General features: G+C 41.9%; 1 protein-coding gene across 3 annotated transcripts in view; it reads left to right on the forward strand.

The window, feature by feature from the left end:
- Nucleotides 1–15,563, forward strand: part of CCDC186 (coiled-coil domain containing 186) — a 53,054-nt gene that overhangs the window by 12,033 nt on the left and 25,458 nt on the right. For all 3 annotated transcript variants that reach the window (XM_050958955.1, XM_050958954.1, XM_050958957.1), the window contains exons 2-3: nt 8,300–9,014; nt 12,526–12,652. In XM_050958955.1, the coding sequence (XP_050814912.1) occupies nt 8,317–9,014; nt 12,526–12,652 (825 nt within the window). In that variant the 5' untranslated portion in view covers nt 8,300–8,316. The remainder of the gene's footprint in view (nt 1–8,299; nt 9,015–12,525; nt 12,653–15,563) is intronic.

Below are 15,563 nucleotides of genomic sequence, written 5' to 3' on the forward strand. Positions count from 1 at the left end.
AGAAATCTTAAGGTCTGGTCTGCGCAGTTACCATTGCAAATTAAAGTTGAATCTCTCACAGCCTAGTATGTCATGCATTATTTTGGTTCTGATTAACTTATTATTCTAGAAGTTTAATTTGAAAATGTGTTAAAACAAATGCTTTCTGCATCCTCTAGTTTTCAGTGAGTGAATTTCCTTAAGCTTATTATTATTTTCGGCAGACTTGAAAAATATTTTTTAGTTCAGGTACTGACATTTGACATGTGATCACAGATACTTTCCTCATGTAGTAATTCAGCATGATAAACTTATTACTATGATCTGTCACATGGCTGTGCAAGCATAAACTTACTCTTGTGCTCTTCCTTCTGATTTAATGTTATTTTGTAGTGAGAAATTAAAAATCAGTGTCTGATAGACATTTGTATAAAAAAACCCCCCACCAAATCCTTTGCTTACTGCATTTCTTAAAATGAAGTTAACAGGGTGCTGTATAGTTGGTTGTCAGTTTGCAAGAGTATGGGAGTGAACCTTGGATAAGAATTAAAGTTGAATAATTGCCATGGGGTAGATCAGACATAAACGGATGAACAAGTTAAGGGCTTAATTCTGCAGACCAGTAGGGCTACCAACAGGAGAGACTTTGCAGATCGGGTCCATACTGTGCGGATCAGGCCACTACTGTGTTAAATGATTCCAATAAATATATTAAACTTTTAAAAAAATTCCCAAGTGGATTTGAGGGCACTTCAAGCTCAGCAGAAGTGCTCTGGGTCAGACAAAAGACTAGCGGAAAAATAAATATTTTTACTTAAGTATTTTCTAAATTGACACCTTCAACTTGAAATGATATTATCTGAAATTTTATACTTGGTAAAGGCCACGGTCCTGCAAATGCAGAGATGCTTAACTTTAAAGATATTGATAGTTTAGTTAACTGTGGAAGCAGGGCCATAATTACAACATGCCTCTAAGATTATGGACACTGAGACACTAGCAAAACAGTTTCAGTTTGTGCATTTGATAGTATTTTGTGTATCATCAGCTTCACTGGTTTTCCCATTTATATAATCAGTTTCTTGCTTGCTGAAAAGACCATGATAAACATTAAAGGGGGCGCTGAAAAACCCTTGAACTTTTTTTAAAGGAAACTTAAAAAAATATTCAGCATACACTCGGCAAAAAATGCATAATTTAAATATTTATTTCCAAGATATTCAAGTTGACAGTTTTCCAGCTTAAGTTTTCCAGCTGAAGATCAAAACGTGACCCAAAGATTTTAAACCAGTTTACTCTGAATATTATGATAAATGCTGAATCTTAAGAAGCTACGTAAGTGGTAATCATAACATTAGTCTGTATTTTTAAGATCCAATTTTAAAAGGAAATAATGAAAAACAAGGTTCCTCTTCATCAGCCTTCAGAGCAGAAGTAATAATACACATCCTTCAGCTTTCTAAGACCTTGTCAGTGGCTATATCCATCTTCCCTCCACCCACTTCCAGGTCTACTTTCCCCCTAACATTCCTACAGCAGAGTGTGTCATGCATGCCAAAAAAGTGTTACTCATTTTAGCAGACAGTACAGAACTTATAAACGTAGACATGATTCTTGTCTCGCGGGTGTGCATTGCTGTGTATATTGAAAAATTCAGTCCTGCATCAAGTCTGGTTGAACTGTGTCGATGCGATGGTCTCCTCTCCCCCCACTGTGCAGCTCCTTTGCAAACCACATTTGTTTATCTCCACCATCCATGCTGCTTAACCCCGTATGGGCTGCGGCACAGAGGCAAAAGTGCTGGGAGGATATGCATGGAAAATGAAATGTTGAGACAATGCACTTTGGAATGCCCTACCCTGTAGAGAGCTGGGAGGAAGGAGAACTGGTCATACTAGTGGTATAGGCATGTTTGGAGGGTTCTGCCAGAGCACCGAAGTGTCATGGACTAGTTACAGGATCTAGGTATCTGGCAAAGTCAAAACAAGGTTAGCTGCCTTGGTTACTAATAGACTATTAATCATGTCGTGTGCTGATGCCAGGTAGAGATTAACCACGCCACTTGCTTTCACAATATATAAATAAATGCCACCTCTATAGTGATCAATAAAATATTTTATCTTGTCACAAGTTTGTGTCAGTGTGCCGTTTTTCCATAACCATGCTGACATCTGACAACCTACATTAGGGCACAGCAGACAGCATCATAGATATTAGCCAAAATGTCAGGTTTGTTTTCAGAAAACTGCTACTGCTAGGCTAAGTTTTTATTGAAATTTTACAAGCTCCATCATTACCAACACACTTTAGTTGACAAAATGATGACTATCTCTTTCCTTAATTTACAAGACCTATAGAAAGTAATTGCTTCAATAATTGAAAGAGTATCTGGTGTATTCTGCTGAATACATGTTCAGATTTGTTGCCTTGTTCTATTTATTTGCAAAGGCTATTTTACATAAATATCAAAATAGAGGTGGGATGGCCATCCATGCTTATGTAAACATATTGGATGGATGTTTCTGATATGAAGTTCAGCAGTGAAATGGTGAAAAATGTTGGCATTTGTTTCCATTTGAATGTTAGCAGTTGAAATGAAAAAATTAGTTACCAGATCCTATTGAGATGAATTTCAGCCCCGCTCCTGTCCCAAATTCAGTCTGTTTATAAACTTAAAAGGATGAAGATTCAGTACAGTCTTCACTATCAGGAAGGCTAGAAACATTTGTATTTTTTAATGTTCTGTTTTGGGAAACAATTAAATTTGCAGGAAACCCTAAAATGTCAGAATCTGCTGGTTTTTCTCCTTTAGCATGTTTGTGTTTGTCTCTGTATAGTTTCCCTATATGTTTAATTGTCATTAAACATACACATTACCCATGGTTACCATCATTCCTGGGGGAATTCTGTGCCACTGCGCATGTGCAGAATTTGTCCCCTGCAGATTTCTTTGCTTCCCTGCAGAAAATTGACTTTCTGATGGGGAAGCAAAGGGAAGCTACAAGAGTGATCGTACGACCCTTGCCAGCAGTATGTTTTGGGTGACCGGGGCAGCCAGCAGAAAGGTTAATCACTTTGGGACAGGAGGCAGGACTGGGGAAGACCTGACTGGGAGCTCTTATCCTGCGCCATGCTCATCTGCTAGTCCCGGCTGGGTTGGGGAGGACGGGACTTCCTCTTCCCCTGCACGGCATCTGGGACTGTGTCAGACCCACCCCTGGATTTCTCCCCCGGCTATAGGAAGCTCTGCAAACTGTCTCCCTCTCCCTGCACTTCCTACACCCATCGCTCCTCAGCTGCAGGCGGAGGGATCACTGCAGGGGAGTTGCTCCCCCATCCGCCCGACCCCCATGCATCCAGACTCCCTCATACCCAGACCGTCCTGCTGAGCCTCACTCCCCTTGCACCCAGAACCCCCCTTAACAAACCCCATTCCGCCTGCACCTGGACCACCCCAACAAGCCAGCTGGATTCCCACCCTACCGAGCCCCAACCAGCTGCATCTGGATCCCCACCCCACTGAGCCCCATTCCACCAGCATCTGAGCTCCCCACACCCAAACCATCACCTGCTGAGCCCCAACCACCTTCACCTGGACTCTCCTGCAGAGTCCAATTACCATTGCACCCAGAACCCCCCCCAACAAGTCCCTGTGCATCCAGATCCCCCTCACACACACCCAGATCCCCCACTGAGCTGCCCGCATCCATATTGCCCCACACAGAGCCCTCTCAACCTACATCTGGATCCCCCCCACACTAAGCCCCTCCATGCTTGGATCCTGCCTGCCCATGCCTGGTGCACCTGGCATCGAGGGGCAGGCCCCTGCGGAGTTTCTGGGGCAGTCCTTGCACTGTGTCAGGGTGGGTGCAGCCTCACTGCTGAGTCTGTGTCCCAGGCGGGAGCTGCACAGTGATCTCCCACCTCTGTGCAGCCAGTGTCCTGTGCTCTCTAATGCTATGCTGGAGCCTCCACATTTATTTAACAAATAAAATATGCAGAATTTTGAAATCCTATGTACAGAACTTTAATTTTTTTTGGCACAGAATGCCCTCAGGAGTATACCATGAGGCATAGAATAGGAGACCAAAGTTATGTGGCAAAGTGGTGGTATTTTGTTGCTCTTATTAACAAAATGAATATTATTAGTCTCTCTCTTGCTTCCATTTTTTTTGTAAAATAAGGTCACAGACTAATGTTAAGAGAAAGTGACCCCATCAAGAGAATGAGAATCTAGAGAACCAGTGTGTGTGTCAGGAAAGCTGTAGTAGCGGGAGAGTGGATATTACTTGTTAAAGCATTGTGGTGTTTTTATGTGAGGGGTGTGTGCGTGTGCGTGTTGACCCTGCAAGTGTGTGCTGAATGCACTAAATAGCAGATGTCATTAGGAACACAAATTATTCTAAAACTTTTCTGTTACTTTTGCATAACTAAATGCAAATGCTAAAAGCAAGAAAATAAAATAAGAAAAATAGAAAAGAAATTCAGTTTGAACCGACAGTAAATTCAAAAAAAATTCAGTTAAATGAAGAAGTTGACAAATTTCCGGACATACTAAATGGTTTGTTTGACCCGAAATGAAAAATCAAATAAAATGAGAGGTTAGATTCACAAAAGTGGTGGGACTGCCAGTGCTTAGGGCACTCACCTGGGATATGGGAGATGCAAGTTCAGTTTTTCCATTCCCCTCCCCTCTGCCTGATGTGGAGCAGAGATTTGAAGTTGGGGGTATGTCTACACTGCAGAAAACAAAAAGAAAAAAGCCCTGGCAGCAAATTTCAGAGCCTCAGTCTGCAGACTTGGGCTTGCACTCTGGTGCTAAAAATAGCAGTGTAGATGTTCCCACTTGGGCTCTGAGACCACCCCCCTCACCAGGATTCAGAGCCTGAGCGGGAATGTCTTATGTTTGCTATTTTTAGTCCTGTAGTGCAAGGCCTGCAAGCCTGAGTCTATAGACCTGGGTTCTGAGACTCTCTCACGCCTTTTTTTAATTGAATTGATTTTTTTGCAGTGTAGACGTATCCACGGTTTCATACACTGCAGGAGAGTTCTTTAGCCAGTGGGCTGTAGAATATTCTGATGTGGGGCCTCTATCTCTCCTGTTGAAGGTATTCCATTTTGTATAAAATACATGATTAGTCATTGGGCCAGAGAAAGTGACTCAGTTGCCTGATGGTTAGGGCATTAATCTGGAAGGTAGGAGACCCAAGTTCATGTCCCTTCTCCAGTGACTGACTGACTATCTAGCTCTTTTCTCTCTCTCTGTGTCTCTCTCTCTCTCTCTCTCTCTCTGACAACAGGAGAGGTTGAAAGAACCCAGGCATCCCTCATGCTGGGTAAGTGCCCTAACCACCGGGCTAAAAATTATAAGTCAGTCTGGGCAGCAACACCACCTTCTATTTTGTGAATAGCACCTAAGTCACAATCTAGTATTTAGCAAATTTGTGTCAAATTCACAAATAGTTTCTAGTTGACTGAAACTGCATTTTTTGGGGAGGGGAGACAAAACTGCAATTTCTGTGAAAACTTGTTGCCAGTTCAAATCTGAGTACACCAGATTTTCTGAATACACAATGTAAAACAACATAAAATTGCCTCCGAAGTAAAACAATGATAACGTATCCGTGCAGCCTTAGAGGTAGATTTTGTGTTCAGATGCTGTAATGCAAGATTAATAAAAATGCAAGTGTGTTACTTTGAGCACGTGGCTCTGATTTAATGTTCTTTTTGTTATCTCAGAACAGAAAGCGTTGAGAATGTTGTCTAACAAGATATTGCTTTCATAAAGCCAACTGTTGCACCATAAAGATGTTCCCCAGTGCAAAAGTGTGCTGAAAAAGACAGCTGAAACACATTTGTTTCTGGAGTTCATATTAAGATGTACACCAAAATGAAGAGTTCCATAGGTCTTAGGCTTTCTAACAGGTCACTTGCTGGTTTGAACTAGAATAAATGGTGGATACTCTGAAACTTGAAGTCTTTAAATCAACATTTGAGGACTTAAATAACTGAGCCAGAGGTTGTGGGCCTATTGCAGGGATGGGTGGGTCAGGTTCTGTGGCCTGTGATGTTCAGGAAGTCAGACTAGATGATAATGATGGTCCCTTCTGGTGTTAGTCTATGACTCTGAGACCTGGATCAAGGTGGGACAGTAAAACTCCTTATGTAGACTGTTATTTTGGTATGACTTCCTTTTTAAGGCCTGGTCTAAACTACCAAATTAGATTCATGCAAGGCAACTTATGTCAACCTATTTGTACATATGTCTGTGCTCAAATTTGTCACTCCCTGATGTAAACACCTTGCTACAGTGATGCAGTAACACCACCTCCCCAAACAGCGTTGAGCCATGGTCAACCTACTGAGGTCAATGTAATGTGAGTGTAGACACTGTGTGACCTATGTCGACCATAACAGTCCTCCAGCAGTTGTCCCACAGTGCCTGACAGTGACCACTCTGGCCACAGTTGTGAACACCAAACCAGGGTCATGGAGATCAGAAGTCATTCCCCTCCCCTCCCACATGTTAATGTTTATTTTTGAAATACTTTTTCCTGATTGCCCACCTAAGTGAACGCACTGTGCAGCTCTCCCTTGTTGTGAGCAACTGACATTGCCAGTTACATGTTCTAGATGTGCAGTTGCCTGGAGTAGACAGAGGTCCTGGGTCTGTGGAGAGACAAGACTATGCAGCCAGAGCTGCAGTCCAGTCACAGAAACATGAACATCTGTGAAAAGACTGTACAGGGGATACTGGGGGAAGAGTGCAACAGGAATCGGCCCCAGTGTTGTGTGAAAGCAAGGGAGCTGCAGCAGGCATGGTTCACTTTTTCATAGTGCAGACTACATGGTAATAGTGTCTTGTATGCCACCCCCATTCAGTTGTGACGGCACAGACTATTTCCTCGCCTGTTCCCGATGATTTAAATCTTCAGCAGCTTCAGCACATTGCATCTTGCATTGAAAGTGACGAGAGGAACGTGTTTTGCGTCTCTTTTTTTAAAGGATCTGAAAAGTGAGTTGTCCTTTTTGAAAACAGCTGAAGTCTTCAGTATATCTTTCTCCTATGTGTTCTGTTTCTGTGACTGCCTATTCTCCACAGGCTCCCCTATCCATGTTGCCCAGGCATCTGATGCTCTCCCTGGCATGCTCCTCCTCCGATAAATTGTCTCTGTCTGTCTCACTCTCCGCTCTCCTGTACATTTTCCTCTTGTTGATGGCTGGGAGCTCCTGTGCAGCTGCTGGCTACCATCCCTGGGTGTAGTTCCTGTCTGGTCCTAGTAGAGGCAGCAGGGCAGATGGCTCCTTGTTGTTTCCAGCTGCATTTACATATTATAGTGGAAAGCATTAAGGGTGGCTATGGATCACAGACCTGATAAAGTTGATGGGTGTATTGAGCACCCCTTAATTCAAGCGAAAAGAGAAACCAACTAGATGTCCCTTTGTTTAGTGATAGCTGAAGCCATACAAGCTACTGCTCAAGGTGGTGGCTAGCATGGCAAGGGCTGAGCAGAAGCTAAGCCATGTGTAGCCTGAAGGAGTTCTGAACCTTGGAGACTGACTGACTGAAAATACAGTAGCTGGGCATTGATCCATTGCAGCTTCATGTGAGGAAGAAGGTGAAAAGAACCCCTCCAGTTTGCTGGGTCTAGAGACTTCCATATGTACTCAAGGGTCACAACAAGCAAAGAACTGATCGGTCAGTACCTGGTGATGAGAAACTAGTGTAGGTATGTGCGCTCACTGACTGTGAAAGAGGAAAAACCTGTGGACTACCTGAAGGATTGTTATGGATGGCTGGTGGTTTCCAGTCTATAGCAAGAAACCTTGTACTCTAAGGAATCATTGTTGTGAGTCTTTAAATCACCTTCATTGGCAAGCTTAAAGTGAAACCTTTACAGTATTTTATTCTTTGGAAGCATTGTTTTTGCTTTTTTATCTGAAAACAGGAAGTGCTTCATTTTTGTTTTTAAAAAACACTGTAGAATGAACAAAACATTTGCCATCTCTACAGTTTCCTGCAAGAGTTATTGAAAGGGAGAAAAAAACTCCACTACATAAAAATTAAGTTAAATTTCAGTGTCTGATATCCTTCCCCATCCCCTGAACATATCCTTTTTTTAAATAAGAGATTTATAATTGTTGAAACAGTGAATGTTCAAATGTTTAGCAGACAAAAACATTGGCTAACCATTGGCAATGTAAAACCAAATTATTCTCCTTCCTTCAGTGTCTGAACTTACAACGAAGTATTTTTTCCTCTCCCCCATTTTAATCTTGACTTTTTGAATGTAATATATCGTCCAAATTTTCTTTCTAGATTCCTAAAACGGAAGGATGGAAGAGCATTTACCGGGAATGCAGAGCATATTGGAGCCGGTCAATCTATCAAAGGAAGACAGTACACCTTCCGGCTCATCAAGTAATGAGAGCACAAGCAAGACATCTGAAGTGAAGGACTGCTCAGATGTTGGTTATACTGGTGATGAGGATTCCAGCTTGGGAAGGGAACCTAAATCGTTGGCATCAAATTACGATGTAACAGCTACTGACATAAGAGGGGATGGAGCCATAACTGAAGCACATGAGCTGCCGCTTTCACCTGATTATAGTGAAGGTGGGGACTGCTGTGCTAATACATGTTCTGAAAGACAAGTAGAAGGCTCTGTGAATGCAGAACATTTGCCTAGTGAAGATTTTGAACAACAGGTTTCAAGAAGTAATGGCACAGAACAATCCCTAATGGAAATACTGCAGGAGCTAAGGGAGGAGTCTGACTTCACGAAAAAATCTAGCAATAGAATCTATTCAGAAAGCCCCTATGACACAGACTGCACCAAGAAACTTATTTCCACAATTCAACAATCATCATCACAGGAGGCTTTGCTAGAAGAAATAGAATCTGAACTATTATCTACAGATTTTACGAAAGAGCGTAAGCTCCCAAATGGAATGAGGAAGGGTGAACATGCCTTTGCAACGTTTGAAAAATGTGTGCAAGATAAATACCTCCAACAGGAGCAAACTATAAAGAAGTGAGTATCTAGATTAACTGCAGGACAAATAAGTGTATGCAAGAGTAACCTTACTAGAGTGACCAGATGAGAGGAAAAAAATATCTGGACACATGAGGGGAGAGGGAGAGTTGTTTGCTGGTGGAGCAAAAAAAAAAAAAAAAAAGCTGAGTGCTGCTGGGGGATCAAAAGCTCTATAAACATTCTAAATTTAATTTACAAATATGTACAATGAGTACAGCGAGACCTCTAACTTCTTGTTGAATGTGGCAAGAACTGAACAGACATTTGTTAATCCTTAATCTGAAATCCTTGGTCAGCCTACCATTAGTTAAAATTCCTTTTTAAGTCCATCAAAGTACTGGTGACATGAATCCTTTGTCAAATACAATAAATTAATCCGCTCTAATTTTTATTCAGTTTCATGCTTATATCTCCTCCAGAAGAATTTCATCAGCTGTTCCAATTGTTAAACCAGTTATGATTGTTAACTTGAAAAAAGCAACAGAGTCCTGTGGCACCTTTAAGACTAACAGATGTATTGCAGCATAAGCTTTTGTGGGTGAATACTGACAAAGTGGGTATTCACCCACGAAAGCTTATGCTCAAATATATCTGTTAGTCTTAAAGGTGCCACAGGACTCTCTGTTGCTTTTTACAGATCCAGACTAACACGGCTACCCCTCTGATACTTGTTAACTTGAAGTTTCCTCTGTCAATCTGTGATGGCCAAGTTCGGATTTTAAAAAGAAGGCTTGAAAAGGAAATCTTTAAGCAATTAAGAGCTTTTATTTTTATGCATACATCTTCAAGCATCAAATAACATTGAAATAATATCTGGTAACACCGTAAAAAGTTACAGGAAAGCTTTTGAAATGTATAATTTACTGTATATGTACAAAGTTTGCTACAAGAAATTTTTGTATTAGAATTGTTAACTCAGTTTTACTAAATGAAGATTGTTCAAACTCTCTCCCGGATCACTGCTTGAATTCTTGGTTCTCCTTTTATCTTTCATATTGCTTTCTCTGAATAACAGGAGGGGTATTTGCTCACTAGAAAAACCTAACCTTCCTCTTTAAACTCTTTTCTGCTGACAGGGCTGGAAGTGAAAATGACTTATTTATATATTTATTAACTTCTTGTGGGAAGAACTGTGTGACCACAGTAATGGCTGACCACATTAAAAAAAAAAAAAATCTCCCAGAGAGAACTTCCATTCAGAGCATGGGATTCTGGAGAGATCTGCTATGATTTTGGTAACCTTGCTCCATTAAGTGGGGGGAAAAAACTGTGACTTTTTGCTTTACGCATAATATACACATGCCAGACTCACAATTACAAAGAATTTGAGAGTGTTCGGGGAGTGAGAGTTGAAGGCAGTGAGTGTCTAGATGGCAGTAATTCCAGGGTATTGTGTACAAACAAGTTAGCTGGGTTTTACCTGTTTGTTTACTCTGCCCCTCATTTGTAAATACTAGATTACAGCAGATCAGTCTTGTGAACTGGTCACTGTCTTAAAGAGATGCTGACAAACCAGTGCTGCTTGTCTTCTGCCTTTTTATACCCTTTCCAAAACAGTGAGCCCTGCAACTCCCTCCACTTGCTTAAGTGCCTTGGCGTTAGCTAACCTGTTTAGGTGCTTCTGAAAATCCCCCCCGGTGCCTGTCTGCATCTTTAGACTCCTAGGTGCTTTGTAAATGGGGCCCTAAGGCACTTTTTTGAAAACTTTACCCCTGAGTTATAGGTATAACTGTCTTCTGCATCACTTCTGGAATGCTGCAGTATGTAGCCATAATCTCAACACAAATATGCCATCATTTAGGCTACAGCTTTGATTCAGCCTTCAATCTGCTAAACTCTGAAGCAGGGGCTCTCAACCTTTCCAGACTGCTGTACCCCTTTCAGGAATCTGATTTGTCTTGCGTACTCCCCACTTTACACCTCACTTAAACTACTTGCTTACAAAAAATCAGACCTAAAAATACAGAAGTGTCACAGCACACTAGTACTGAAAAATTGCTTACTTTCTCATTATTACCATATAATCAGAAAATAAATCATTTTGAATACAAATATTGTACTTACATTTCAGTGTATAGTCTATAGAACAGTATAAAGTCATTGTCTATATGAAATTTTAGTTTGTACTGACTTCGCTAGTGCTTTCTATGTAATCTGTTGTAAAACTGGGCACATATTTAGATGAGTTGATGTGCCCCCAGAAGACCTCTGCATACCCTCAGGCTGGGGTACATGTACCCCTGGTTGAGAACCACTGCTGTAAAGGAACAAACTGTTTTAAAACATTTGAACTACCTACGAGTAGGGGAGAGAAGAGGATCTTGTGGTTAAGGGACCTGACTGGATTTGATTTCTGGCTGTGTTGCAGGCTTCCTGTGTGACCTTGGGCAAGTCATATCACTCTACACAACCGTAACATGAAGATAATATCTGTATGTTTACATCCCTTGTTGTAAGCGTAGAGTCACTTGTTGGAAGTACTCTGGTGTCATGGTGATGGAGACCATGCAAGTAATCACTTACGTTAGTGCCAGCCACATTGTTAGTGGAGCATCAATTGCTGCAGTGTAGCTAAGGGTATGGCTACACTTGGAGGTGTGCAGCGCTGGGAGTTACAGCTGTGTAGGGACAGCGCTGCAGTGTGGCCACACTGACAGCTACCAGCACTGCAGTGTGGCCACATTTGCAGCGCTGTTGGGAGTGGTGCATTGTGGGCAGCTATCCCAGCGTTCAAGTGGCTGCAACGTGCTTTTCAAAAGAGGAGGGTGAGGGGGAGCATGGGGGAGAGAGAGAGAGAGTGGATTTTTGGAGCTGTCAGCTCCCTGCCTTGCAAGTTCTAAGGACTGGAACATACACATCACCAACCTGCAATCAATTTAAAAGTTTCAAGCCCTTCCCCCACCCCTCTCTTATTCACTAAATGCAAATTATGCACGCCAAGCTCCAACACGGACTCCCCACCCCCCCTCCGCCCTGTGGCTTCTCTACTCAAGCAAACAGCTGTGAACATTCCAAAGCAATTCCGCTGCCTCTTCTCGAGCAAACAGGAACAGCGCTGTGTTTGTTTTTTAGATAAGCAGCTCCGGGGAGCCCGGTCTTCTGGTTTGTTGTGAACAGGCATTCTGGGATACCTCCTAATACCCTGGAGGCCAAATACAGCGCTTTTGGTGGCCACACCTGCGGAGCAGCGCTGCATCACCAGCGCTGCAATCGTTATACCCCAAGCAGACCAGGTGTACAGCCAGCGCTGCAGCCAGGGAGTTGTAGCACTGGATGTGCCTTGCAGTTGTGGACAGTTACTAAGTTGCAGCGCTGTAAACCCACCACCAGCGCTGCAACTCTCCAGTGTAGCCATGGCCTTAGGGTCTGTCTGCTCTTTGTAAAGCGTTGCATATAGGGGTGTGCAACAAAGCTGTTCTGGGTTAAAAAGTACCGGTGCCCAATTGTTCGGATCACTTTTCCTTGTCTTCTACACAGACAGCAGAGTAATTTTATTTCATCTTTGCAGATTGATTAAAGAAAACAAAAAGCATCAGGAACTGATTCTGGATATTTGTTCAGAAAAGGACAAGTTAAAAGATGAACTGAAAAAACGAACAGAAACAGAAAAGCAGCACCTCAACATTATTAAACAGGTACAGAAAACACAAGAGCTGACTATGATGTCTAACCTTTCATTGACATGTACATATAACTGTCACTAATGTTAGTAGGAGTTTCTAGCCAGCATTGTGTGCGAGGGAGGGAACAAACTCCCAATGCTAATGTAGCCCAGGCATTTATTGACTCATTCTTCCATCCCACGAAGCCTTATTAGTTTGTTGAAACCATTTACTGCTGTCTTTGGGTTCAAACCACTGAAATGTTAAGCATCCAAGTCTATTGAAGTCAATGGGAGTTGCACATGCTCAGCATCTCTGGGTATGGGGCTTCTTTGTGGGGGAGGGATAGCTTAGTAGTTTGAGCATTGGCCTGCTAAACCCAGGGTTGTGAGTTCAATCCTTAAGGGGACCACTTAGGGATCTGTGGCAAAAGATCAGTACTTGGTCCTGCTAGGGAAGGCAGGGGGCTGGACTTATTGACCTTTCGGGGTCCCTTCCAGCTCTATGAGATAGGTATATCTCATATATATCCATATCCTGTAAGTGCCTTCAGTTCCCATTTGAGGATGACTGGATGACTAAATGGTAGCACCAGGATTCATACTCAAATTGCAAAACACAACCTTGGCATGCACTGTATACTGCATTTATCTGAAAATGATATTACTGTTTGGGCCTGCCAATTTTCTGTAGCATGTGTGTGAGGCCACCTTTTAAGGATTATTTATTTGTTAATTTGTATATAATACAGTATTTAAACTACCAGCTACAGATAACTATATATAATCTCAAGATTAAAGGCTAAAGTTAGAAAGGCTAAAGTTATAATTGAATCTGGGAATGCTGCAGCTGTTGACCACTTAAGGCGGGGGTTCTCAAACTTCATTGCACTGTGACCTCCTTCGGACAATAAAAATTACGACATGTCCGGGGACCAAAGCTGAAGCCCAAGGACTTCAGCTCCAGGCAGGGGGCCTGTAACCTGAGTCCTGAAGCCCTCAGGCTTTAGTGCCAGACCTGAGTAAGTCTAAGACAGCCCTGGCAACCCCATTAAAATGGGGTTGGGACCCACTTTGGGGTCCCGATCCACAGTTTGAGAACCACTGACTTAAGGCATTGTTGCAATTGGTGACATTAGAAGAATCTCTTAACATATTAAAGAGTTGCACTCCCTTTTAGGACCAGGTATTATGTGTAGATAGAAGGTGGAATTTTCTGCAGATGTCTCCACGAATAGCTTACAGAGATTCAGAAGAAATCTAAACAGTAATCTGTCCTCTTTCCTGTTTGTTAGTGAAAATGAAAAGAAACCCCTCAAGTTGAGAGATTAATTAGAAAAAGGGAGAAAATCTCTGATATATAAATATACTCTAGAATAGACACACACTTAAAAGAATGCTATTTAGGTATATATGCTCCATACAGATCCATTATATTGTGTGATACTTCAAGTTACTGTATATGACCCAGGCATTTCCAATATAATACTTATTGAGAACTGTATCAAACCAAAGAAATGTATACTTGGTGTTTCCTGGTGCAAAATATCACCAGTGTGGCATCCTGCTGAATGTCATTACACATTTTATAGGATTTGTTTGCTAGTGCTACTGCTATAAAAGTTATTTAGGCATGTGTTTATAACTTGACATTGAACTTGTTCTGTGGTGAAATAGTGTCCAAATTAATTTTTATATTTTAAAATCAATGTTAACGTTTTAGTCATGCCATAGATCTGATTATTAATTTCTGTGCCACACAAATTGGCAGGAGACATTCTCAAGAGCTGTGTCAAAGATTTATACAGTACTTGAATGCATTGAGGGTACAGAAGCTTTGTCTGTTTTCTGTGTATCTCAAAGCATTTTTTAAAGTACATAGTATGGATGGAACGGAAATGACATTTTAAAAACATTACAAGCTAAATGGAAACAAATTTCTGCATAAACCAACAAATGCAGCTCACACACTGTCCCTTGCTCATATTCCCCAATATCACTCAGTCATTGCATGAGAATCTTAGGTTTGCTATTTCATATTTCATACTATATGTGATGTAATGGAAAGTGCTAATGATAAGTGGGCCTTTCTGTTACTACTGTTTAATTCCATTTGTCGGTTAAGTCAGATCTTCAGTGCTTTTAATATTGCACGCTTTGGGATGGTTATAAAAGAGATTACTTTAAAGAAGTTATTCAAGTAGCTCTTTGATATTGCATCTTGAAATGAAACTTGGCAGCAACTAGATTCCTGGGTTGCAGTAACAGATTTAGGGGTGGGGTTTTTTTTTGTTGCTCAGTAAATTTATGTACAGAAAGTCCTTAAGGTATTTCCTTAGCTTGTCTGACAATCGGCAGAGTAAAATCATACAGCTCTCAAATGCGTTCACAACCGCAAGCAAAACCTGTTACCATATGTGCATGCTTACACAAGTGTATTACATGTTTGTTTTCATGCTCCCAGCTTTAGAGGGCAGGATTAAGTCCTTGACATGGTGACAAAACTGTTTTGTCTGATTCTTGCCTTTTGGACATGTATATCTGTATAGGCAACTTCATAAAAATGTAAGACCTAATGCTGAGCTCTCAATTTTTATTCTGTCATTGCTCAGTGAAACATTACATAAGCAAGGAAAGTGTTTCTAATTGGGGTGGCCAAACTTATTGACCCACGTATGACAATCTTCAGAAGTTCTGAGAGTGGGGGCACACCTGCCAGAACTTGAGGCTTCAGCCTCACTCCTGCTGAAGCCCTGAGCCCCAGTATACATGCCCTGTGGGGTTGAAGCCTCAAGACCCCCCTCCCGCTGGACAGAAGCCCTTACCACCCCACCGCTAGGAAGAGGTCCCGAGCTCCCCCCTGCAGTCCGGTGGGTAGAGAATGGGGGGCGGGGTGTCTTTGCGAGCTGTACTTTAACTGTAAAAGAACCGCATATGGCTCATGA

Source organism: Gopherus flavomarginatus, chromosome 6 (assembly GCF_025201925.1).
Source record: "Gopherus flavomarginatus isolate rGopFla2 chromosome 6, rGopFla2.mat.asm, whole genome shotgun sequence".
Taxonomy (NCBI): domain Eukaryota; kingdom Metazoa; phylum Chordata; order Testudines; family Testudinidae; genus Gopherus; species Gopherus flavomarginatus.